The sequence below is a fragment of the Serinus canaria genome, chromosome 1, assembly GCF_022539315.1.
Source record: "Serinus canaria isolate serCan28SL12 chromosome 1, serCan2020, whole genome shotgun sequence".
NCBI lineage: Eukaryota > Metazoa > Chordata > Aves > Passeriformes > Fringillidae > Serinus > Serinus canaria.
Window position 1 is genome coordinate 84,617,874 of NC_066313.1, and position 27,176 is coordinate 84,645,049.

General features: G+C 41.6%; 1 protein-coding gene across 1 annotated transcript in view; it reads left to right on the forward strand.

Annotated features, from left to right (window-relative positions):
- Window positions 1–27,176, forward strand: part of NPAS2 (neuronal PAS domain protein 2) — a 103,002-nt gene that overhangs the window by 24,853 nt on the left and 50,973 nt on the right. The window contains exon 2 of the mRNA XM_050971510.1: window positions 23,927–23,980. Coding sequence (XP_050827467.1) covers window positions 23,949–23,980 — 32 coding nt within the window. The 5' untranslated portion in view covers window positions 23,927–23,948. The remainder of the gene's footprint in view (window positions 1–23,926; window positions 23,981–27,176) is intronic.

A 27,176-nucleotide genomic window follows, 5' to 3' on the forward strand; every position in this document is an offset into this window, starting at 1 on the left:
CTTGCAGAGGCAGTGCTATTAACACTCCTGAAGCTGCTGATTCCACTACCCCGTCCTTTAAACCTAGCTCTGACACTAACCCTCATCCTTGGTATATTTTAGCAGCCTGTATCTACTCCAGGGTTATGCACAAACCCTTTGCTCTGCTGGCATTTGTGCTCAGTCCAGTTCAGTAAGTTTCTTGAGACTTTCTGACATTGCTCATCGTCATTCCCATCACAACATGGACACTTCTGCTGGACCCAAGACAAAGAAGGTGCTGGCCCCAGCATCTGTGATGTGAAACCTCCAGCCAGAAGGGGGTTTTTATTAGTGAAATTGAGACAATTCCAGAAGACAGGCAAGAGCCCTAAAAATCTTTGCTGATGAACACATCACATGCAAATGTAACAAAGCATAGAAAGCTATAAGCTGCTTTACTTCTCAGATCATTGGTTGATGATCCCTCTTTTTCATTACTCAGAAGGAGCAAGTCACTGACCAGATGCTGTTCTTTTCAGCAGCAGAGACAGGGTGTCAAGAAATGGTCCTCTTAAATGTTTCTTAAGGGGGTATCTTAGGGTCTGCTGCCTTAGATGGTATTATTCCCAAGCTACCTGCCTGCCAATTCTTGTTAGGTTCTACACAGCCACAGCCAGTGCATGATAGGCCTTGGCTCAATGTTTCTGTTTGGCAAGATCGTGAAGCCATACATGTGCTCGGGTCACTTTGTCCTGGTTTTTTATCTAAGCTTTTTCTTATCAACAGCACTTTCATTTCAGTAAGCTAGTAATAGTCCTGGAAAAATTTGATGTATCAGCATAAAGGCATCCCATGGTTAACAATTGAATTTGGAAGTGTATGCTGCACAAGGGTGAGCAATGAGGAAGTTGATGTGTTGGCTCAGGCTAAGGTATAGCCTTGTGTTTGCTCAGGGAGTCTAGTAGTGAGGTTTTGCTGTTGTCCTTATCTGAATCATCAGTTAAGCTCTTTGAGATCCAGTAATGAACTCAGTTCTTTGGGTCCAAACTCTAGTTCTACACCAAGCCATTAAACCCCAGACCAACATAACCTAAAGCACTTTATTCCCACTCAGCCCTACAGCTGATCACACTTTACTCTGTTTATGCTCTTCTGAGTTTTATGATCTTCCCAGCAATAGCACCTGCTTTTCATCCCCATCAGTCCTTAGCCCCAGTCTTAGCTCCAGCAAGAGTATTAAGAGACTTGAGCAAACTCAGGTCTTTCAGAAGTCATGAATACCAGCCTAGATCAAATCACAGCCTTTCAGTCTCGAGGAGCCAGCCAGAAACATTCAGCTCCAGCTTTTCCAAAGACCGAGACACCAGCTGATGCCATTCCTAAACTTGTATTAGTGTCCAGGTGGAGCAGCCTGTGCTGTCTTTGAGCCATGAACCCCTAAGGCAGACCGATGCTTTGGAAGCACTCAACAGCAGAAATGAGCTTTGTTTATGGTATCAAACTTGTCCTTTCAAAATGCCAGTGCAAGGTGCATTTTAGTTTGCCTTTTTGCTATAGCCCAAGCACAGGCCCTGAAGAGTGTCCTGTTTTTTCTTCTAGTTTTCTTTATGAAGAAGTACAGCATTAATTGCACATATAAGTCGAGAAATGCTTGTTAATAAAGTCTGCTCCTCTCAAAGCCTCATTGTAAAATGGACACCTCAAAAAACAGACATGTATGTCATGCTGTTGTTGGTATTTTGGCATTGCTTTTGAGAAAGCTGGAGTGCAGTAGTTTAGTCAAGGTCATGAGAGCTGTTCCGTTAGGATGATGCACATTTTCCTGGGCAAATAATCACAGTGCTATTTATCTCCAAGCTATATTTTCACAATAGAGTAGAATCAATGTATCTGATTCCAGTTCACATACATTCATTTTACTTACCAGTGGAAATTGATATTACTAGTCTTTGATAAGTACTTAAATTAATTCCTTCTAGACATTTCATTTAATGCCTTTCAGCCTGATGGAGTTAGATTAGCAGGACTAACTACTTAAGAGTACTGAAAAGAAAGTAAAACATTTTTAGGATTAGACATTTTTAGGATTTGAGACAGGTTTACACATTAGTATATTAAATCCACGCAGTGCAGCTGTTAAAAAGGGCTTCAGTTACTCCCTAATTAGAAACAAACCTTTGATAAGACAGTGTGTGCATCTCTAGACATGAGTTTCCTGTGGATGGAAGAACAGCATCACTATGCACACCAAGCTGCCACAATTATTTTAAATAGCTCTGTGATGTCCCCTCTTCTAGAGAAGGTAGCGTTCTCAGAGTAAGTGGCAATTTAAATGTGTTATTTTCCTTGTTTTGTTTAAGAGCCCTGTTCAGAGCAGCAGAGTTGCTTTCACTCAGCAGGACCATATTGTTGTCTGAAGCCTGGGATCAAGCACCCACAGGTCTCCAGTCACACCAGGGAGGTCAGATGTGAAGCACCACCACTATATAATTTTACTTGGCTCTCTTACTAGAAATTGTAGATCAGTTTCTTATTAGAAATTGTTGGTGCCTCAGTGTCTCCTGCCATTTTGGGGGAGAAGGGCCACAAAAGCTTTCTAATTGAAAGGCATGAACTGCTGTCCCCAGCTGGTCTGACAGAATGGGAAACTTGCAGGGGCAGTTCATGTGTTACCCACATCACCTCCTAGATCAGGGTCTCAAGATGTGATTACCCAGTGTGGGGGAAGAGGCAACAGGTAATTTCAGAGTTTTTACTCTGGTGGACACGGCCTGCAAGTAGCTTATGAGTTATGTGCAAATGAAACACATCTAAGAAATTCTGGAATATTTAAGTATCTTCCCAAATGTTCTTACTTTTTATTGGAAAGATCAGAAAATCTGAATTATTTCTTTAGAGATAAGATGTATTCCAGTTTTCCATAGAAGCAATGTCCCAAAGATTTCTTTGAAAGATACACTAAGTGTCTCTGATGTTGGTTTTTTCCATGAAAATATGCCATTTTTCAGACAGAGAATGCTATATCACCTGTTTGTCAGTTTTCTCCTTAATTTATATTTCATTAATAATATTTTGCACTTGCATTTATTTAAATGTGCAAGGCCTAGATATGTGAAGATCTGGAAACAATTACTGAAATCTTCAATTAAAAAAAAAAATCTCTACTTTTTATTCCCTCCTCCTCTTCCCTCCACACTCTCTCCACCCCATTACCCCCTAATGCAAAGTAGGAAATACAAGCTTGGAAAACTTGGAAAAAACTTGAATTGAATGTATTTGAGAGATACCTTTTGTCAGAATAAGCAGGAAAACGCAGTGTTCATCTGCTGAAATGTCACCCTTCATAGTACTTTTCATGCAAAAAAATATTTCCAGTTAAGCTACTATGAAGTCACTATACTATGTTAGCTGTGTGGATGTTTATTTTCCAAACATTTCTTCCAGGAATATGGGTTTGTTCTGTGTGGCTTTGTGCATTATAGCCTTAAATCTGCTTACTTCCCATCTCTGAGTCTTATGGAATCTTCTTGTTAATTGCTCAGTGATAGTGGCACCTTCCATTTCCATCTTTCTTGTTATTTAATTAGTCTTTTTACTGCTTTACAGATATGTCAACTAGGGAGAAATGTCATTGTGCACATTACATCTGTGTCTTTAGGATTGAGCATTTTTGGTGCCATTCACAAGCCGGGATTTTTCCCTTTTTCTTATATCTACATCTGGCAGTAGTCTATGTGCTAACAAAATTTGGCATAATAGAGTTTTTATTCTTAGAGAAGTAAATAAAAATTAGTTCTGAAGTGAAACTGCTGATACTTCAGTTTTCCCCTAAAGGGGAAAAAAGGCAAAATCTGTTACATTTTATATTTACAGTTATTTCCAGAATATTTAAATCTCTGGGTAGACTACAGTTTTAGCAGAATTCAGTGAGATATCCTTGACTCAGGATGCAGGTGTAAAGTAAGTGTGAAATTAGGGAGGAAAGTTTGTGAACATGCTATTGCTTCTGTCTTTCACTTGTTTACTCTTCCTTGTGCCGAGAACCAAAAAAATGAGGGTAGGAAAGGTCAGAGAGAGGAGATGAAGGAAGTGAGTCTCAGGGTTTCTTTAGCTTTCTTTGCTGCTCCAGGAAAAGCTTTTGCAATTCAAAGAGCGCACATTCAAACAAAAAGGCAGACCAGCAGTTGAGCAAGCTTATTTCTCAGCCCTAAAAGGTGCTGTCATAGGTGTGTGTTGTGGGCTGTAAGCGTCTTCATTTTAGGAAATAAGTAATGCCAAAGGGAAAGTTCCTATATTGGAGCAAAGGCCAACCTGCTTGTGTGGATGAGAAGAGGTGGATGGTGCTGTAAGGCTGGATATGCTTGTGGGAGTGCTTATTTGTACTGGGCAGTGGTGGCAGCTGTGATGAATGGAGAAGAGGGAAATAAAGCACTTCCAGAAACATTTTGGTGTTGAAACTTTTTGCCCAATTGCTCAAGACAACATATTTCTAAAAACAACAACCCAAAACCAAACTGAAGATAATTGCATTTGTGCAACTTGAGTTAGCTTAATGCAGTACTGTGTTCTCCTAGGTGTGTGTCTCTGCTATCCTGTGAAAACAAAATGGTTCTGTATCTGAGCTTTTTGTTGTGTTCCCTCTTTTCTGACTTGTCTCTTGAGAGTCATTCTCCTTAATCTTCTGAAGTGTGATGAATGCACATCAGCATTGCACAGCAGGCTAAAGAAAATTTAGTGATAAAGGGAAAATGTGGCACTTTTGTCCTGCAGGAACCCTAAATTAAACAAGTATAAAATCTGGGGGAGGTGGAAGAAAGTGGTAGAATGTTAAAGCACTTAGTCTCCTATTCCTTCTTGAGCTCTTTACTCTCCTGCTCTTTCTGTTAAGCACAAGCATCTCTCAGATTTTTTGCTTTCGGAGAAGAGTCATGTCTGCATTTGTAGCTAAGGAGCATCAAACTTGGCTTAATCAGAGTATTTTACAGTAAGTGAAATGTTGCTTGGTCTCTGGTGCGTAGCACAGCTTTCATTTAAACTAGAGGCTGACGTCCAGAAGAAACTCAGGCCAAGCTGCTTCTGCTCTGGCTTCATTCTCTTCCTATGCCCTTGGTGGCTGGCATGAGAGCCACAGGCTGCCCTGAGGTCCAAGAGCTTTCTTGCTCACCATGCTGTGTCCCAGCCTTGTGCTGGCAAGTAGGTGCAACATCTGCACCCATGAATCACAAGCCTCAGAAAGCAGGGTGGGCAAAGAGGGCTTAGACTGTTTCCCTCTCTGTTGTCTTACAGTTTCCTTTAAAACTGCACAGTCCTCCACAATGGGACAAAATACCTCATTATTTCTCAGCTCTCCTGAGGTTGCATGTTCTAGTGATGCCATTTGCCACCCACATGACAGGAGAGAAGATACAGGCAAGGGACGCAGTGCTTGGATTAGCTATTGCAGCCACCAAAGTGGTAAAGTTGCTTGTGCATGCCTAAGTAATGACAATGCTGAGGGTAGTGGAGAAGAGTCCCCCAGGAACAGAACATGAACATTAATTATAGGGGGGAAAATATATTATTAACATCAGACTGCACACTACAGGAGATCCCAGTGTGACTATTAAAGGAAATTAATTACCACCTCTTTTTACCTTTCAGATCAACTCTTCTTTATAATGAGAATAATTCCTTCATTGTTACCACTAGTATTATCAACTGTAGGAGAATAATTCTTTCTTCATATTCCATTCACAGCTATTGTGCATCTCTGTGTTTTGAAAATAAAAACTTCCAGTGGAGGTATTGCATCCCCTTTAAGGGGAAATTCCCCAGGCTCAGCTCAGGCTGTGTAAAATGGGGCAGTATGCTAAAATACTCTTCCTCTGCACTGATTCTTGCGAAATAGTAGTCTCTGTTTAAATTATTTTCCATGTAACCCACTACACTAAAATAGAGCAGCTAAGGAGATACTCTTTTTTAGACTACTCCAGCTTCACAACGCTCATTTCCAGATCCCAGTGTATTTTCCAAATACATTATGCGTGAACTCACATGAGAAATTTTTTCTGGCAAAGTCAGAATTGAGGTCAAAACTGGACTAAAAGAAAGCTCATTACAACTTTAACATCTGTAATCCACCCTGAGGAGAGAAATGAATGCAGCGAGCAGGCCATGGATGCATTGTTTCCATTGTACTCTTGATTAACTTATAATTCACAAGTGAGGGACTGTGAAGGAGACTACTGACTGATGGAAGGTCACCAATTCCAAGAGGAAATAAATGATATATAGGCATCCCATTCATCACTTTATTTGTGTAACAGCATTTGGGACTCTGTCTCTGTAGAATAAAGCCCATTTAAAATCTTTTAATATTTTTGCAAAGGCAAGACTGGGGAGCTTGTTTAATCTCAGTGACAAAAGAACCGTATGTAGAATCCACATCATCCCAGGGCAGGAGGTGACTTTTTCCTTGAAGAGGGTGCTAATTCCCCAAATTCCTCATGATTGTCCTTGGATAGAGGCCAGTAATTTTCGTGATTTTTTCCATGCTGTGTGAAGATCTGCTGCCACCGTATTATTTCTAGTGTAATAGTAATTCTAAGCTTTGCTGTAATGTTCACCTTTGCATTACAAGAAGCACTCACTTCTCAGAAAATTCTTTATTATAGCTGTGTTTTTAATTAATGTCAGGTTCCCAAATTCAGGTATAATATGAAGATATGGCATCAGTTGATCACTTTCTTTGTAGAAAAGCAGATAGCCAAATATCTGCAAACATGCATCAAGCTACTGAAGCAGTATCTCCCTTTACCACGTGGAAATGGAAGCAGTGAAACAGGAGCTAGTCTAAGCCTGGAAGCAGTAGGAAGAAGTCAGGATACTCCACTTGTAAAGGCTATAGGGAGTTTGAGTCAAATAAGAAAACCAGAAAGTGGGTGGTAATACAGGCATCAGGGCCAGATGAAGAAAAGCCCTTTGCATATATATCCCTATTTTTTCTTCTGTTACATAATACCGTGGCAATAGGGCAGCTAGACATGAATGAAATACTTTATTTTCTCTGCAGTTTATTGCAGAAATAATAAATGCTGTGCTGCACAGACTCAAATTGATGTATGTGATCTTCTGTGTTTTTGGTGGCTAATAGAATTGCTTTGGAGCAGGTCAGTGCACATTCACACTTTCAATTGCTTTGGACAAAAGCAAACTAAGTGTACCATGAAAAATGTCATCACGTAACATGGCATCAAAAAGATGATGTATGTCTTTACTGTGATATTTTTATTATGCCTCAGAGAAAATCCACTTTAATGCACAGCTGCAAAAAACCCCACTGGTCTTAGGGCAAAAAAGACACACACTAACCAGAATGGACTAGCATTTTCTGTCACATAAATTGGCAGAACTGCAAAAATGCATGAGATGGGACATAAGCCACATCTTTCTGAGTGTTTTGGGGAGGATTTTATTGGTAAATTTGAATTAATGAAGTCTTAATGCTGCATTTTGTTATAATGCCTGTTTGGGAGGACTGAAATGCTAGATAAAGAAACAAGGGAAAGCTATAGCATGTCTGCAGAATCTTAGGGTGTGGAGGAATCAAGGCACAATATTAACAAAAATTTTTAAACAGCGGAGGTCTTCTTTGTTCAGCCTACTGTGCAACAAATCCGACATTCAGTATGACCAAAAAAATCTTTAGCCAAATTTAATCTCTGTCCTATGTAGAGCATGCAGCATGATTGGAGCTGTCCTGAGTGGGCAAATTCTCACCCAAACCACAACTCCAGTTAGCAGGAAACCTCTTCATAAAAGAGGCAGCTGCTGTACTTAGTCATTCTAGCTCCATTTCAGTGACTCTGTGTGTAGCGCTAGATCACAATTCCAGGTCAGCTTTACAGAGCTTTAGCTCCACACATTTCAAAGGACTGACTGTTGTTTCTCACTGATGTGAGTAAGAGCAGTGACTGGCCTCATTTCTCTGTCCCAGCTGATGTGCTGGAGGATGCCAGTAGGCAAACGGTGTTTCCCTGAACCACACCTGGATGGGGATGGCTGCAGGAAGAGGCTGTTCTCACCCGAGGTGTGAGCGGACAGGAGGGCAGGTTCATGCACCAGAGAGAGGGCCAAAGTCCAGGCTGAGCCCAAGGTAATAGGTTTGATAGTTTAGGAACAAGGAAACAGCGGATACCTTTGAATGCACGTTAAGAGCAACCAGGTCAAAGACTTGGTTTGTGGTGTTTAGGTTTTGAGAGACACAAGAAGCAGCAGCCTGTCTTCTGGCACATGGCGCAAAGCTTCAGTCTCCATTTGAATATTCTTTGGGTTGACAACCTGTGATCCTTCTTTCAGATGTGTAGTGTTACTTTTTTTCCTTCCTGTGGTTTCCACATGACAGCAGCTGCTTCGGTCTGCAGTTTAGTTCTTCAGGAGTAGTCTAGAGGAAGAAAAGTGTCTGCATCTGTGAAAAGGATAGTACAGGAGGTCAGAGCACATCTGTTTCCCAGGGAGCCTTCTTAATGTACTTCAGCACTGACCCAAAGATACATTGCAATCCATGATAGTTGGTGCAATTCCTAGCAATACCTGGGTTTTCTTCCAAGGTTTCTTACCCAGCTTTGCCCAGTCTGTTATTGCTTGTCTGTACAATCGAAAATCATCCTAGCAGCCAACACAATATAGTTGAAAGCTAGCTATGAATTTAGAAGCTGTGCTAGCAGTTCAGAAATTTATTATCTTTTTATTTCTGGGTAATGGGCAAGTTAGAACCTTTCGATATTTCAGCAAAAGAGCAGCAGAAAATACCCCTGAGGACAAGCTGTCTGAGCTCTGATCCTGTATCTGAAGTCCAGTACCAATGTTTTCTCTCAAGAACAAAGTAATTCATTCAGCTAAAAGAGAGTGAGATTGACTTTGAAAATTAAAATCAATGCTTTAATTCAATACACATACAATTACCAGCTGTCAAATGGCATGTAATGCACTTTTACTGAAAAAAACAATGGCACAAAAGACGAGAAAGGAGGCTTTGACAAATGTTAGGATTCTCATAATGATGTTTTTTGTGTGGTTTTGAAAGCAAGACTGCAAAGTTAAGCGCTGTAGATGATAGGGCATTATGCAGAGGGCGTAAAAGGACCAATGGTGTTTTTCAGAACACATATCACTGCTCTCTGTAATGCTCTGTTGTCACAAATACATGGTGATTAGCTATTTATCAGCGTGAAAGCACATCATAAAACATTCCACATATCATTGAGTTTCTAATAATCTGTGTCACTGTGAAGATTAATACATTAAGTCAGTCCACAAACTTCATGAAATACATTCCTCTGCCAAGATTTGTGTTGGGTTTGGCAAATGAAGGATGAAACACTGATGAAATGGGAACTACTTTTGTTGACTAGTCTGTGAAATAACACATTTGTTTTTTCACTCTTTGACATGGTTTTGAGGGGATAATAAGGGTGCCCCTGGTAGTGCTGTCAGCTTCTGAAATACCTCACCTGCCTACTCTGCTACTAAGTTGTCAGACTGTTTTGGGCTGTGACTTACCTATATTCAACCCCTGCAGACTTTTTTGCTCTCTGAGGGCATGATAAAGACCAGCACTGCATATCAAGGTCCGTATTTTCAATTGTGGATGTCAAGACATCAACACTTAAATCTGTATTTACCCATTGGACTAACTACCCTCCCAAGCATCCACACGTCCTTCAGCTCCAGATTTATCACTGCCTCTATTGTCACATGTACTTTCCCAGAACTCCACTGTGTCTAAGGATACCCTGAAAATCATGTTTTATCTAAAAGACAACCAGTATAATTACTGTTTCTGAAAACAAACAAAATAAGAAACTAATCAGCCTTAACATTGCAAAAGGGGAATTGTCTCAAATCACAGAAGAACTCTGAAAATCCATCCACATATTAAGATGGCTGAATATACTGCCATCTCTAGCTTAACACCATGTGTTTGAATATGTTGCCCTGAGCCCACTCAGTACATGATTTGGAATTAGATGAATGATGACTCCAAAGAAAATACAACTTTCTCAGGTTAGAGTTTGACTGATGACACCTATCTCCAGTTCAGGGGGGAAGGTGGAAGTTCATTTAGATTGATTTATTAATGTTTTTTCAAGACGCAGTAATATACTTGATAATTAATGGCACAGAAATACGAGTTCAGCTGAAAACCTTCATAAATTAAAAGTATTTAATTTAATAGTAATTTAGAGGATTTTACAAAGTGCCAGAGCAAGATAACTGCATTTGCAGAGGAAGTAAGATTGAGAGAATTGTCTCCTAGACTGATGCAAGTAATGCATCTTTATAGCCATGTGGCTCAGAATTCAGTAGCAGTATTACAATCCTTCAGATCAACATTTCCATGAAGAGAGAGAAACTGTATCAGGAAAAATATTCTCTCGCATTTCACTCCTTGCTCTTTAGCTGCCTAGAAATTTACTGTGTGCTTCGCACGGTACGCAGTGAAGTATAGTTTAAGACTTCTGATTATTTCTCAGGAAAATGTCAGTTTGAAAATAGCTTAGAACAAGACAGTGGAGTAAGTGAAGCCCAGCTGCAACAGCGTTGTGGTTCTTTCCTGTAAAATATTTCCGAGTGATAAAGAGGGAAGAGCAAATCTAAGGAAAGGGAGCCTTTTAGTGCATTTCTGTTCCGACTTCCCCTTAGTAACAATAGCTTAAACCCTTTTGGATACCCAAGCAGGGGCAGTTGGATGGCCAAGGCGTACATCAGGCTTTGGCTGTGGAAAGCAGTCATGTGCTTCCAGATATCCAGCGCCAACCCAGAAGCAGGGCCTCTGACTCAGGCACTGGATCCAGTGCACAGGAGGATTGCACTGGAGTGCAAGGAGTGGGGATGATGTGTGCTTGGGCAGGAGGAAGAAGCCCCGTGCCATGGTCCCCCCACAGTGGTTACTCTCGAGAGGAGAGGGTCCTGGCCTAGAGTGCCATGGACAGCTGTGGAAGCAGGACAGGGAGAAGCTCTTACTGCTGGATAGAAAGCCCATAACTGGGTTCCCAAAATGTAAGTTCCCAAAGTGTATGTCTATCAGCTTCCAGAAGCTGGACCAAGATAGCTGTTTTTTGAAAAAAACAGGGCAGTTAGAGATAAATGGAGCAGCATTGGAAAGGGTGGATGACACAGACAGATGTCAATGTGCACTGCAGACGTGCTTATTGAATTATCTGTGCAATTTTCCCATGAATTTAGGTAATATAGAGCATTTTGCTTAGGAAAGGTAGGTTTTACTTTTTTCTGCCCCATGTCCTTGCGAGGGAGGTGGTTTGAAACAGCAGGGTAATAATTTTCAAAGAAGGGAACAAAAGGGCTGAAATTTGGATGAGGATGTCCCTCTTTTTCTCATGCTTGTTTGAAAAAGCCCTACTTTGCTTTGGGGGATTTGAGTGACTCCCTGCAGCAGATTTTAGGACTGGAACATGTTCAATTGTGGTCAGAGAGGATAAAGTGTACTTAATTCTCTGCTCTTTAGGTGGTTTACATTGGCGCAGGCTGAAAGATTTAAAGTGCTGAAGTTTACACATTTTCAGTCTTGGTGTTCAGTTTTAACATTATGTATTTTTGTCACTTGGAAGTAGGAAACAATAGGAACCAGCAGAAAAGTTTTCTCAGTATGCAAGATACTTTTGAGTAGCTGAAGAAGGGAGGCTGAGGAGGGAAAAAAAACACCCACAGAGAACGAAAGATTTTTTGGTTTAAAAGCAAAAGATCCCCAGACCTGAATACCCCTGAAATAGTGTGGTGTAGGATGAAGTATAAATTTTTCTAAGTGAAGTGCTGTGACATCAAATTTTATACTACCTTTGGCACAGTTTCTATAAATTGATATCTTTTCACAGCACTAAAGTTGCTACAGTTTCAATAACCACCCTTGAGACTGCTTTAAACCTCCCCAACAAGGAGGAGCAATAGCATTTTTGCAAGTAAACTTCCCAGTCCATCCAGTGGTCCCGAAAACTGCCTTTGGGATTTCTCTTTTTGTGTGGTATTAATTTTTTTTTTTTTAAACAGGACATGGGACTTTCCCTTTTCTCCTCATCTCAACTCATTGCCCTTCAATTTGCCTCTCCCAGCTGCTCACAAGACTGTGAGCCAAAGGACCCAGCCCAACCCCAATCTTAGCTCTCTGCCAACTGCTTCTCTTTCTTTCCTCTTTCTCCCTCTCCCTGCCCTCCCCCAAACTGAGCTGCCATACACAAGCTTTTTTTGGTGACTTTGGTTAGATAATTGTAAAATATTTGTCTGCAAACAGACTAATAAAAAACTCCACTGGACCATTGCACCTGGGTGGTGGTAGGTGGGTCATAACAGAACAGAGCAGCAAATTCCATTCTGTCAGGGATTATAAACTTGACTCAGAAAATACAGTGTCACTGAAAAGTGTCACTTGCTGGCACTTTTCAGGATTCCAGTAAATTGAGGAGGCACCTTTCCCTGCTCACACACAGCCCTAATAATTCATGTATCCAGGCATTTCTTCTTTAATTGAGATTTCTTTTGACCTTTTCCCCCAGCTGCCACCTTTTCCCCTGGTCATCAGTTGCTGTTGGCCACCGCAGCATGGCTCCTGCTATCCCTCTATATCCCGCTTACCTATGGGACTCTTCCAGAATGGCAAAGTTGTCCTGTGCAACTTCCTGCTGCCTCCACCTGAGAGGTTTATCTTTCATGCAGTGGGTCACGTCCTCTGTTTACTTGGGAGGTGCACGTGCTCTTGTTGAAGTCCACATAAGGACCCAGAGTAGATGAAGCTCAACCCTTGGGCTGTTCAGGGAAAAACTTTTGTCTGTCCTTTCAGTGGAGCAGTGGTGTCGCTGACTCCTGATGGCAGCCAATATTCACAGCCTACTGCCATCCTGGCTTAGGGACTGTGCCCTTTTGTTGCCAAGAGAGGATATTGAGCCCAAGCTGCTGAATCCATCTTTGCTTTTCTTAATTTATTGTGTCTTGGGAGAAGGTGCACCTTCGAAGTGCAGATAAAAGGGAATGGAAACCCTCATTTTTCTTAAAAATAGTGCCCTGTGTAAATGTAAAGTTCAACATTATGGTTTTTGTTGGCCCAGTAGGAGAGGGATTAAAATGCTTGTTAATGGGATTTAAAAGCAGGAGTTCACTTATATTAGCTACAAAAATATAATTATCATAATTAAGATTGCAAAGCACTAACGAAGTTCTTTAATAATTATCCTTTTTCCTTAGACATTCATTTTGTAAAACCTGATTTGAATTTTACATCACGCTGGAGAAACTTTATCTTTGTAGAAATGGGAACCACTGGTATCATGAAGGATCTGAGAAAAGCGGTACTTGGCACATAGCTGGAGTATGGCTCAGTCTGAGACAGGAGGGACTCAAGGGCATAAATGTTCAAGATGGCACAAAATACAGGTGCAGCCTTGGTCTGATGCTGTAGCTGAACTCTTGGCAGGTTTATGGACTCAGACAGAAAACTGGGAGTCTGCAACTAGAGAACATTCCTCCCCAAAGTGTCATGCAATCAGGCAGGTTGAGTGTCTCTATCCTTGCTCTCTTTAGGCTTAGTGATGCCCAGGCAAACCCTGAAACCTTCTGCCTTGCTCTGGTCAGAAATGACCTTTAAACTCCATAGGTTGTGTTACCTGCCAGGGAGACAGCAAGCAGTCAGAGACAGAGTAATAATCTGTTGGTCACAGGCTTGCAGGGTCCCTTCTGAAAAGAAAGAGACAGCAAGTTCTCAAAATTAAATGACATCAAATTGTCCATTTAAAAATATCTCCCCCAAACAGCTTTTCATGATTCATCTCCCCAGATGATTAAATATTTAGTTCTGCTGACAGGGATATGATAGTTACTATAGAGCAGAAAATTTAGTGCAGTGTGTGACTTATAAGCAGATGTGTTATCAAGCTGTTTACACAAAAGTGATAGGATTATTTGTGTTGATATCAGTATATATTTTTGTAATATTGTATAGGGATTTTTTTTTCTGTCACCAGCAGATCTAGGTCACAGTTTTGGCTCTTGCTTGGGGCAGGGAAGTTGTCTTGCAGAGTCTCTGCCGGGACAGTCTCATTGTCCCCTCATGCTCCCCACCTCCAGCCCCATCAGTGGCAGAGCAGCTGAGCACCCATGGGTGTCACCATGCTGGCATGCCCTTGAGGATGGGGAGACCCAAGGAGAGCACTCACTGCCTGGCTCAAGTCCCAGTCAGCTCCTTGGAGCTTTGCCCTCCAGTTCTTACTGGTTTGAAGAAGCAAACAAATCTCACATGGGCAGGGAGAGGGCAAGGACACAGAGAGAGGTCAGCCCTTCAGCCTAGGTCCTCTTTAATAAGACAGAGATGCTACATCAGGATAGGTTCCTAAAACTCAAAGGAAATTTGATTTCATCTTTAGTTTCTGCTTTCCTGATGAAATCTCCACAGAAACATGTAGTCTCTTATTTCAGTACCTTATATATGGAGGGAATGATCACAGCTGGTGTAAATTGTGATGTTTAATTGAATAACACTGTCAAAAAATCAAAATTTATTTCTAGAGCAAAGTTTTCTGTTAGCAAAATTACTTCTAGATCCAGAGCCTTTTAAAAGAAGAGCAATTTGGTTATTGGTTATTTGAGAGCCATCCATAAACACTTAACAAACAAAAAAGCAGGGGGAGTAACACTTAACAATCAAAGAAGTGCGGGGAGTGAGACCAAACTATGTCAGCTCCTGGACATCTTGCTTTACCATACCTTGTTTAATCATATGGAAAGGGTTAAAATGATCTTATCAAAACTGTTGCTGACAGAAAACAAAGAGAATGACTGATAACAGTCCCATTGAAAAAGACTAATTTTCTGCTTCATTGGTGTTTCTCAGGTAGTTCATGTCAAGCAAAATAAAAATCCTTGCATTTTTGACAAAGAAATCTTTATGGTATTGTACTTGCATAGTTTGCCTGTATCAGCTGAGCATTTCACCATCAGAAGATCATAGGTCAAATGTTATATTATTCTACTTATTTTAGTATTTGCAGAAGAACATAAACAGATTCTTACAACTGTGAATACTTTATAAACGAGACCCTTTTCAGGAGAAGATTTCAGAGCTAATAATTGCAAAATAATCTGTGCAGTTCTACCTCCCCATTTTGACCTGGATTTTGCAGAGATACACATACATGAGGGCCTTCTTATAGCAGTATAGAGTTAAGCACATTTTAAAGTCTTTGTACATTCAGGACTTCTGATATTACGAGGATTAAAGTTTTATAAATACCTAAAACAGATTAAGAACATGAGAAGTAGAGAGAGAAGAAAAACAGGTTTTACATTCAAGGGCCATTTTCCTGTTAGGCTTTCTTCTTCTTCTTCTTTTTGATTTTTTTCCCCTAATTCTATCATAACAGGAATTTTTTAATTAGCATTTAGAAGCGGCATGATGAATACCTGACATAAGACACACAATGTCAAGATGTGTATCTGTTCATAAAGCAGGAGCAATGTCAATGTAGGGGAGACAGTTCATAAGCTATTTCTAGTACAGAAACCAAAAGCACAATAAAATATATTTAAAGAACATATATATAATATAGGAACTAATTCACGGGGACTGATTTGCTTAGGGTATGTAGCCAGCTCAGTAGATCCAGAATGACTGGACATTTCAGGTTGAAACTGAATTCAGGTTGCAATCTCAGGAGGTTTCCAGTCCAGCCTTCTGCTCAAAGCAAGGCCAGGTCTGAGGTCAGACCAGGATGCTCAGGGTTTTGCCCAGTCAGGCCTGCAGGGATGGGGATGGCACAGCCTCTCCAGGCAGTCTGCTCTGTTGTCTGGTTGTCCTCATGGAGAAAAGTTCCTTCTCTCTTCTTTAAACTTAGACCTGTTAGTTTTCGCTCTCCCATCCTGCGTTACCATGAGGAGCCCAGCACTGGTTCTTCACTGACCCCTTGTAGGCAATGAGAGGACTCTTACGTGTCCCCAAACCCATCTCTTGACCAGACTAAGTCAGTATGGCTATCCCAGCTTCTTCTCATAAGTCAGGGGCTCCAGGCAATACCACTGGGGATGCAAATGTCCTTCTGTTAGCCTATCTTTTCTGTCCTAGGAAGCCCCAGACCAGTCACATTATCCTAAATGTGGTATAACAGGTGCTGAGTGAAGGGACATAAACCCTTCCCTTCATCCGGCTGCATTTCTGTCCATGCAGCCCAGGGTCCTGTTGGCCATTCTTGTCACCAAGGCACGCCACTGGTTCGTGTACAGCATGAACCTGCTGCCTTCCAGAACTCCCAGGGCCTTTCCTGCAGAGCTGCTCTCTGATCAGTCCATCCCCAGACTGTATCAGAGTTCAAGGCTCTTCATTCCTAAGTGCAGGACTTGGCAGTTGGCACCACTGAATTTCATAAGGTTTCTTGTATGTCCTTTCCTTCAGTCTCTCAGTTTCCCCCATAACAACAGCCCTGCCTTTGAGCATGAAGCCAGCATAAATGACATCCACTGCTCTCCCTCCATCCACAGATCCTGTCATTTCATCATAACAGGCAGTTGAGTTATTCTTGGTAAATCCACACTGGCTCTTTTTGATCATCTTCTTCTCCATGTGCCCAGCCCTGTGCTCCAAGAGAACTCACTCCATGATTTGCCAGGAACTGAAGTGAGGCTGACTGACCTGTTGCTCCTTTCTTGAAGGCCAACATTTGCTTGTTTCCAAACATCAGGGACCTCCCACACCTCCACAGCCTCTCACAATAAGAGATCAGCCTAGTAAAGAACACCAGCAAGTCTTCCAGCACGCAATGAGGCAAGTAGTCAGTCCCTATCAACTTCCCCCAAGCTTCCTCAAGTTCCCTGAGCTGATCCTAACCTGTTGCTGGTGCTTCTGCTCCTCCCTGCCTCCAGCACGGAGGCTGGCAGACCTTGCTGCTGAAGACTGCCTTAAACCAGGCATCAGCCTCACCTGTTTTGCTGTAACTAATTCACCCCCTCCTCACACACCTCCAGTACTGCAGCAGTCCTGCACTTTCGTTGTTCAACCTTTTGCTACTGATGTAGCAGCAGAATCTCTTCTTGTTGCCCTTGTCATGCCCTGCAGGTGTCACTTGAGGTGAGCAAGGTGAGTTTTGGCTTTCCTGCCACCATCTCTCCATACCCAATGAAGTCAATGCAGAAAGACAATACCTCCACCAGGTGATTTACCATCCCTGGCCACTTTGGCTTATATGTAAGCTTTGACAAATATTTGGCCGTACACAAACTAGAAATAATTAAGCATTTAGCTGCCCTGTGCCTCAGTTTCCTTGTTGAAATGCACCCACTAACTCCAGTGCATCAGCCAGGTTTTGCCAAATCCCTGATCCTAGAACTGTCAGGTGTCACCATGCAGGGATGTGGGGTCTGAGCCATCTCATGCTCCCCATGACAAGCCCAGGTGCTTCGTCTCCTGGCTCATAGAGAAGGCGAGAGGGCTGCCAGCAGACCACTGCAGTCACATCCTCCTCCGTTCATCGCACGCAGCGATGTTACCGAACTGACCTACTTTCCCCATCCGCCCACGGAAGGCTAATCCTGTTTAGCATTGCTGGAAGGGGACAGGCACGCGGAGAAGCGCTCTGAGTTATACAGATGGCAGTCTTTGCTGATTAATGTTAGTTTAATTTGTTTGCCTTTCTGTTTCCAGCCGTGCGAGGGGAGAGCAGAGCAGCGGTTGAGCATGGGGATTCACAGCCTGTTCACTGAAGTCTGAGTGGCTGTAGTCATTCAGTAGGAATAACAGCAGTGAGGAGGATAATGAGCATGTATGTACTGATCTTCATCAGAGGTCCAAACACTGCACAAAACTTTACACGTTGCTCCCAAGCCAGAGATAAAAGATGCCTCTCACCCTGGCCACGCTCCAGCACGGCATTGCTGACGTCAGCCGTCTCACCCCTGGCTTAAACCGATGTGAATCACACTGCATCTACAGAGGGATCACAGGATGCACATCCCAGAATTCAGCTGGTACCAGGGCAGAGGGGACGTGGTCTAACACATGGCAATAGGTGCAAGGTTTCTGACATATGGAAAATAAAACCCCTTCCCACCAAACAGAGATACTGTAAAGAATAAAACCAGAATATGCTCTGAGCCTTTATTTCTATTTGTCATAATCTCTTACTACTCAGCTCTATCACCTATAACCATCTTCCTGTCATCCCCAATTCAGAAGAGGGGAGCATTAATTTCTGTCAAATTAATTCTTTTTACTGTCCACATGTAGATTGTTTTTAATATATGTTTTCTTTAAGCCTGTTACCATCTAAAGATTCTTTGTACACATATGTATGAAACATGAAACAGCCCATGAGGTTCATGAAGTCCAGTATTTCCTCAAAAAGTTTTCTTTTCTTTTTTTGAAGCATTTAAATATCTCTTGTGTAAACAAAATGTAGTAACCTGCTGAATGCAGGAAGACCTTGCTATACACTGTCAGGAAAAAACTCTAAAGTTGGTCACTTAACAATGCTTCTGGATTTTTTTCTTTACTCCTGAAAACAGTAATTCCCATAACAATCTCAGGGTAACATGACCCATGGTGACTCCAGACTGCCATTCTCCCACTAAAAAGCTGTGTATCTTTTTCAAATAACCATGTATATCATCAGGAAAGTGAATTTTTACTATCTTAAGGTTTCTAAAGGCTAGTCTGTTTATATTTTGATAAATCAATTTTTATTGCTATGGTTAGGAATGTCTCATACTTAATTATGGACTCCAGCATGTTCTTATAACAGTTCATAGGTTTATATCTGAAAAGAAGAGAATAGAGTGGTACAGTTCAGTTTGATGTGTCTGTGAATCTGTTGATTTGTTCTGATTTGTGTTCATAGAAATCCTTCTGCTGTGTGTTCACACTGTACCTTTCCTGGCGGGATATCTGGGTGCTTCATCCATGTTACAGAAACTTGAAACAAGGTGCTTAAAATGGTCAGATGGTAACTTCTTGCTTCTCACTCTGTGACCTTTCCTGCTGCTTCCCGTTTGCTGATTTTTCTCTTTGCCTTCCAGCAGGGCTTGGAAGGGAAATACTTCACTTGTTAGTGTGATTCATTTCAGAGCTCTGCTTAGCTGAGGGGAAGCAGGTAGAGTTCCTAGCCACCAGTGGTGCTCCCCATGGTGGGGAAATCCCATCTAACCCACGCTGTGGAACACCCATGGGATGATGCCATTGACCAACCACAGTGCCCATCAGACCTAGTTCATCATCCCTGGGCAGGGGATCTGGCAGCAATGCCAGCACAGTGACCAAGCTACACTCTCCCCTGTGCTAGTGGGTGCCTAGAAACTGTGCCCCTGGATCATGCCTAGAACCTCTCTACTCTCTTTTGGTGCTTTCTTCGTGTGTATTGGATCCTACTCACTAAGCACAGGATGCCATGCATGGCTGGATCTGGCCTTTGAATCCTGAGCCCCACCAAACTTACCCATGTGCTTCCTCTTTGCTAACAGCCATTTCCTCCCCTTCAAAGAGGGGATGGGAGAGTGGATGCCCTGTTGAGGCAGAACAGGAGCAATGCTGGGCAGAGATGGGCCCTGGAGGCTGAGCAATGTGTCTGGAAGGCATGGGAGCATGCCTACCCTGTTGTTCTGTTTCTTCCTCCTTCATAAAGACAACAGGTTTTGGGAAGGTTCTTCACATAGTTCAAGGTGTTTCATCCCAGCATCCCAGTTTTCCATACAAGCCTTGCCCATCCTTTGTCTTTGAGAGGATTGTTCTCCAAGTGCAGTATCATCATCATCACCTGTACAAACTTAATTAGGATTGGTTGTACTGTACCAGCATCCCAAGTGGTCTGAGGGTGAGGTCTGAGGTGTAAGGCTCAGGTATGTCTGCAGTGGGTGGGAGCATCCCTCTCCCCAGGGCTGACCATACCTGTACAGGAGAAGTGGTGGAATACCCAGGCAAACCTGTGGGGTGGTGGAGGTAAACATCCCACCTCGTTAGAGAGAGAAGAGGAGGAAAAGTCCAGTCTTTTCCTTGAGCTGCCAAACGTAAGGGCCAGGGAAGCACAAACACTGTGATTTCTGAGATTTCTCACGAAGGCTCCCCAGGCACATCTCGAACCTCTGAAAGAAATTTACATCTCTGATTTAATGCAGCTGAGTTAAATGAATATTATTAAAAATATCAGGCTGATTTGTAAGAACTATTAGCTGGCCTTGTGGCAACTTAGTGGGAAATACAACTGATAACCTACATTTGAGTGTCTGCAGCATATCCTTATGAGCAGTAGGGCAGGAAGGAGTGAAACCCACCTCATCAGCCCAGAAAAGTAGTAGCTTAGCTCAGTAAAAACCATGTTTCTAGCACAGGATAAGGTGATCAGTGCCAGATGATTTTTTATAGTGCAAGCTCTGTGTCCAGTGGGAATAGACTGTATCAAAATAAACATGTGCAACCTTTCTTCCAGAGAGTCCCTGGAGCGAGCTGGCACTCTGCCTGAATTACTTCTTTCCCAAGCAACTATTCATTGTATGAATGAGTGTGGGGGGGATGTTCGTGCTATAATTCTCCATCTGATAACTAAGCCAGGGGTACATGGTTAACAGCTTTAGCCAGTCTTTTGTTTCCACAATGCCATTCTTCCCCACTTGTGGATATGTGTCTTTCTGTGTGTTTGTATGAGTTCCTCCCTGATGGGAGTACGTGAGCTTTCTCCTCTTTTTTCCAAGTAGTTCCCATCTCTTTGAGTGATAGTCTTGACTCCTTGATGATAATGATGATTCTAATGAAGCTCCAAATGTAACTGTCACTGTTAAATACTCTGCCAGCAGGAGTTACATCATGTGGTAACCTATAGGTTTCCAAATTCCCTTTCTTACTGTGAAAGGATTTTTCACAGTTTGAGAAATACTTGTGCCACTTGTTTTTTTATGCCACTTCTTTGCAGGGGAACCATGGCACAGAGCTTTGGTATTTACTGCCTGCCTCCATCATTGCAATGAGTCAGAATTTTCTCCTAAATCAAGAGACAGTAGGTTTCCAGTTTGCAGTTTGGGACTGTCACAGCTGAGGGATTGGGAGAATAAAATAAAGCAAGCAGGTTGCACTAAGCACATACCTAAGCTCCTTGACATGGGTTTCTCTCTCAAGGTGTAAGGCAGTGTCTGTGGGGCTCTGGAGAAGGATGGCAATACTAGTTTGCAGCAGTTGTATACTCTGATGTGTCTATTTTGTTGAGAACAGTTTTAATTTCATATGGTACATATGTACTAGCAAACCCTGTTAGCAATGCTTATGATGCTCTAGAGATTTTGCCATGTGAGCAAACAGAAGCAAAATGACAATTAGATATTGTCTCATGCTAACAACAGCACAGCAGGTCCAGAATTTCATGTCAGTCACTGAGAAACCTTGTTTACTGGAAGCTGGCCATGAATTGCTTAACAGATCTAGCCAAATCCTTGGCAGAACAGACCAGTTTGATCTGTTTCTCTCTTTAAAGAGTAGAGGCTTCCTGGCAGTGTAATTTCTTCTTGATGGTTTCTGGGGTACAGCTGTAGGAAGCCCCTTTATCCATTAGGTGCATTGTGCTTCTCCAGAAGAGCCAGGGCTGAGCAGCACCAATACTGACTGTCTCATCCACCTCCATCCTTCCTCACAGCCACTCAGCACACTTGACCACGTATTCCTGCTTTCTGTTGGGAATCTGTTACAGCCAGGGGAGGACCTTTAGGGATTCAGGGAGAGCAACTTCTGCTGCTGATACTGCCCTGTTTTGATTGTCATACCCTAGATTCAACAAGTGTGCATGCAGCAGAACATTTTGTGCTGTGCTGTGCTGTGCTGTGCTGTGCTGTGCTGTGCTGTGAGGGTGCTGAGACACTAGAACAGGTTGCCCCGGGAGATTGTGGATGTCCCAACCCTGGTAGTGTTCAAGGCAAGGTTGGATAAGACTTTGAGCAACCTGGTCTAGTGCAAGGTGTCCTCCCACCATTGGGACTAGATGATCTTCATGGTCCCTTCATACCCCTTAACATCCTGCTGATAGTGAGCAAAGATTTAGCCAAGAAACTCTGCAAAATCGTGAATGCTAATCCTGCCCTTTAAACGATTCCCTCGGTACCTTGAATAGCATAGGTTGCAATAAGTGAGCAAATAACAACAAAACACACTGAATATTCTCACTGCCTTTTAGCCTGAATTATTTGAGAACACAGTGATTGGGATAACAGTTATATTATGGGACTAAAAAAAGAAACACCTAAAATATATGTAAAACACTGGTTAATAGAATTTTGCGGGCCTTATACATTTTCCTAGTCCAAAATATGGATTATGATATGGCTGATATGCAAGTCCAAAGTCATGGCTGACTGTGGCTGTTTTGCAAGTCAAAACAAATATCTGAAAAAACTCTAAAATCTATTTGGTATTATTTGTTATGTTTTTCTGTATAAGGGAATTCAGCTATTTAAATGCATCAGTTGTGACTGAAAAAAACTAGTCCCTTGGTCTTTATATTTCCTGTTTATCCTTCTCCAAAGAGCTGAGTGCCATTAAGTAGCAGCTTTACCCTCCAATCAGTAACCTGTAGATCTAATTTCTCATAATTCATTTGATAAAAAGTTTTGTGTTCTTAGCTAACTGTTGGGTAATGACCAGGTAGAATGTTGCTGTAAGAGAACTAGTACCAGAAGCACTGGTTTTACTATTGTTGCGTTTTCACTTTGGTTTGTTCACAAAATGTTCTTTAAACAGGCAAATTTCTGTGTGACTCATATGTGGAAAATAACATGGGCTTAAATAAAGCCTAGCAATTAACTTCCTTCCTCCTCCCTTTCAATTTTATTCATGTCTTACATGTTGAGGACTCATTAAATGAGAAACATTGATTGCTGAAAAAGAGTGTTATCATTGCCTATCACTGCACCACTGCTTTGAAAATGAGGCTTTGACAATATCCAGTGGCATTGTGCTGCTGTTTTGGAAAATATCTGTGTGGGATGCAACAGGACATGGATTTTGTACCCTAAAGGGGTGGCAGATGCCATGAGAGGTGCAGTAGCACAGGGCTTCCTTCTTGGGCTGAAGTGGTTACAGGTCAAGCATCACTGTCTCATAAGGTTGTGGAGCAAAGGAGGGTGGGCAGTGAGCTGGTGACAAGTGTTTCTGAGACGCTCAGCCTTCAGCTGGGCTGCTTTTGTATTTTTGCCTTGCCTACACAAATTTACCTAATTTACCCAATTTACCCTTTTCTCCTTACAGCTCACACTGCTGGAACAATTGTACTACAAAGCTGAGCTCACAACATTTTGGTGAAGATTAGCAAAAAGAGTGATGGGGATGGGACAGTCCCCATGCTTGGTGCCAGCATGGCTGGGCAGGTGGCCTGACTGGGCTGCAAGGGGTTTTTTAGTATGGCTTAGGCAGTGGGATTTATAAGTACACTTTGAATTTGAGGTGTAATTCAGTAGAGTTATTACCATCTCGTTTGGCTTTGTGTCAGAATCCACAGAGGAGGATGAAGAGCTTCCCAGTAGGAAGAGCAGAGAGGTCAAAGGCATCAGTGATGCTGGCTTTTGCACTGAAGATGCTTTTGGTGGGAACATGGGAGGCAGTGAAAATGCTTTTCAGCTTGAGAAGACCCCAGGCTCATCCAACCTACAAGTTTGCAGAGAGTAACTGCCACACAAAAAAATCCCCAAGAAGTGGCTGTTTTTGTACTGTGCTGGTGCACCATGTGGTGCCTGGGAGCCTTGATCCCTGGCTAGAGACCCTAAGGCTGGCATAATGCTCAGGAATAACATTACCCACAATGGATATTTCCTGAAATCAAGGACTGTGGCATAGAGCACTGCTGACACATTTATCTGACCTGGATATCATCACTTTGTTATTAAATTGAAATAGAGTGACTGTGAGATTAACCTGCAAATAGAGCTAAAAAAATGACAATTCATACTGATTCTTGCATTCCTTCAACAGAAAAAACTGCTTAGACAATCTAATGGATGAAGATGAGAAAGACAGGGCAAAGAGGTGAGTATCTTTTCTTTTATAACTCTCTGTGATGAGCTTGATACTGTTTGTTGCTGCAGAAACTGTTTTATCCATAATCAATTAATCAAAGAGCAAGAGAGTAAAATACAGTCAAATACAACTTGAAAAACTGCCATCTCACAGACTCCTACTCCTGGCTGCACTGTAAGAAGAAAATAACCTAGCAGTGTTTCCTGTGGAAAATGTTAAAAAAGCCAAGGCATTGATCATTTTCTTCACATGACTGCAGAACATCAGAACTGAAGCACCAGCAACATTCTTCTGCCACTATAATACATCATCTGAGCTTCCAGAGTGTACAAAAATGTTGTGGTTTTCTTTTTTCTTTAAATACCTTTTGCAAAAGAAAAAGAACAGGAAAAGTGGGGTTTTTTCCCTATTAGAATGGTCATTTATTCATCAATGCCTGTCTCACAGCAATGAAAACACCCAGAAGTTACCTTTGGAGCAGAGAAAGACCAGGAAAAGTCAGCCTTAAACTGGCACAAACCTATATTCACATACAGTCTGTACTCCATTGAGTGCCAGTTGGTGGGAATTCACAGTGAACCCTTTGTTGGGAGAGAAAAGGTGTGTTTCAAGGCAGAAGACCTGTGGCAATGAAACTCTCAGTAACTGTCAGAGCTGACCAGCATCTGCAGAAAAGCAGTTTGGAAGCATTCGAGGTTATCAATGCCTCAGCCCGCAGTTTAATTACTTTAGAGAGAGACAGAGATTGCCCACATTTTTCCCCTCGGTTCCTTCTAATGAGAGTATTTCCAGTCCAGGCACAAGCAGTTGATCCAGTTTCATCTCTTTTGATTCCTTCTCTGCTTCTTTCCCTCCCTGCAGCTTTGTTTCACCAATATAGGTCAGCACAGGCTGCAGCCAGGCTCAGCTGTTCCCCTTTGCTTCCTTTTGGAGGGTGCAGAAAGGAGCCCACCTTGCAGCACTGCTTCACCTGCTAAAGGCCTGGTCATCTTCAAGATATTTGTGTGCTAATTGTCTAGTAAAAGAAAAATTCATTAAATGAATGCATATATGTAAAAAAATAGGATAACACATATCCTCACTATCGGCAATTGTCATCACCATCTGGTATGGTTTTCATGCCGTTTGTTCCCAGAAGGAATTTTTGTCGTACCCTGGGGCAGGCCTCTATCAGGGTACATAAAAAAGTTATAACTTTCAAAATTAGAAAAGGAAACTGCTTCTTCAGATTGTAATTTAAGTTCATTTTGCTTTTTAGAAATAAAGCTAAAGTTGAAATCGAGCTTGAAATCATGAGATGCTTCATGAAGATCTGAAGTTAATACATTATACTGAAACGGTTCAGATTCATTTAAAAGCTACAGGTTTTCTTCCAGAAAGAGTCAAACTTAGGACAAGCAATATTATTAATATATGGCTGCTGTGTCTTGTAAACTGAGGACTCTCACCTGTCTTGTACCATAAAGGAAACGCTTTTTTTTTCCTTCTATTTGATATGAGGACTGGGTCCCTCAGGGCTGAGAAGCACCAGAGGGGATTAAAAAGCCCAGGAAATTGTTCTCTTCTTTTGTTTTCTTGGTTAAAAGTAGGTGAGACTGAAAATTTCTGGGCCTAAGTTTTTGGGATGGTCTCAAGCCAGGAGGTGAGTTTCTCAGGTTAGGTGTGTGTAGAGATACACATCCACACCATGTATATCTGCTGCAATTCTTTAGGCACGTACAGGTTGTATTACACAGACGTGAAAAAAGGATCCATCCTCTCCTGAGAAGAGGGACTTGCACTCTCACCCTTGTGCCAAGTGTTTAATATTTGGCCAAGATCAGGAAGAGCACTGATTAAATTGAGCCCTGCTCTGCAGCATCTGACTCTCTAAGGCACAACTTCACTCCAACAACCTGAGGACTAAAATGTGGGGATGATGGCACCACAGCTGGGAGCATTAAAGACCTGTGTGAGGTTTTCTGATCTTCTCAGAACAGAAGCCATAGTTTCATTTTCAGTTCTTTCATGCTAGATGAGGTTTATTTTGGTTGTAGATATTTATTAATTTTAAACAAAAGGTGTACTTTGTGCACTTTTTTCTCTATTTGCTCTTCCTGCAGTTTACTTTATTACTATATAATTTTAAAATACTTTTTTACAATTCAGTTGAATTCCAAATTCCAACCAAAACCAGCTTGAAGTGAACCATGAGAAAGTGAACCATGCTTAATCATGAAGACCTGCCATTTTCCACTGAAATAAAAAGTAAATTTAATAATCTGAATGAAGGTATGTGGTACAGTTACTTGCATTGGTGCATATATAACACACTCCACTGGACAGCCAGAAGAAATCTGAAATTTAGTGTAAAGTCACATTTCATTGTAAATTAGCAAAGTGTGCATCTAATACTCAGTCAGTAACTGTCTAAGACAACAAGCAGCATATATGTAAGCGAATAAAAATGGCTGTTAAATTGTTGATTTTGATCATTCTGGATTCAGGCAGTTCTGTACTACTTTTTGCTGTATTCACTAAAAATCCTGATTTTATTCATATTGTGTCTCCTCCTTTGCCTTGAATATGCTGTAAGCTTTGTGGAGTAGCAAGGAGGGAGGAGAACTGGTACAAGTAGTATGGAATTAAGACAGAGGTTGTTTGGGCTTACTGTAATTGTGTGCCCTAGCAGTGAAGTAAGCAAGGCTAGAAAATAATCTTCAGAGGGAAGTGATGAAAACTATGTTACTTCATGCATTTATAACTGTACTAAACAAAGTATTTTCAACTGTGCAGGGATAGTTTTTATCATTTTTTCCAATCTTTTCTCATTTTTTTTCCTTTTCAAAACTTAACTGTGATTATCGATTCATATCTTGGTAGAGTTATTTCCACTAGAGGAGTTTTTATATTTCCTTTGTGAATAAAATGTCAAGTGTTAAAAATAGATACTTTATATTTCTGTCAAGGCTTTTTTCTTTCTTTTTTTTTTCTTTTTTTTTTTTTTTAAGCAGCACATTCCCTTATTGACAGCTGGTGGTTTAGTTTATTTTCAGGGAAATCTGGACTCTTTAAGTTTAAAATGAACTGAGGATTGAATTATGAGGAAGTAAAATGTTGATATTCCTAATGTTGCCCTGAACTGTAGAGAATAGGATAAGGCTGGAGCTTTTCACATCTTGTTCTGACAGCCTTTTGCAGTGTAATAAGAGCAAGCTGAAATCAG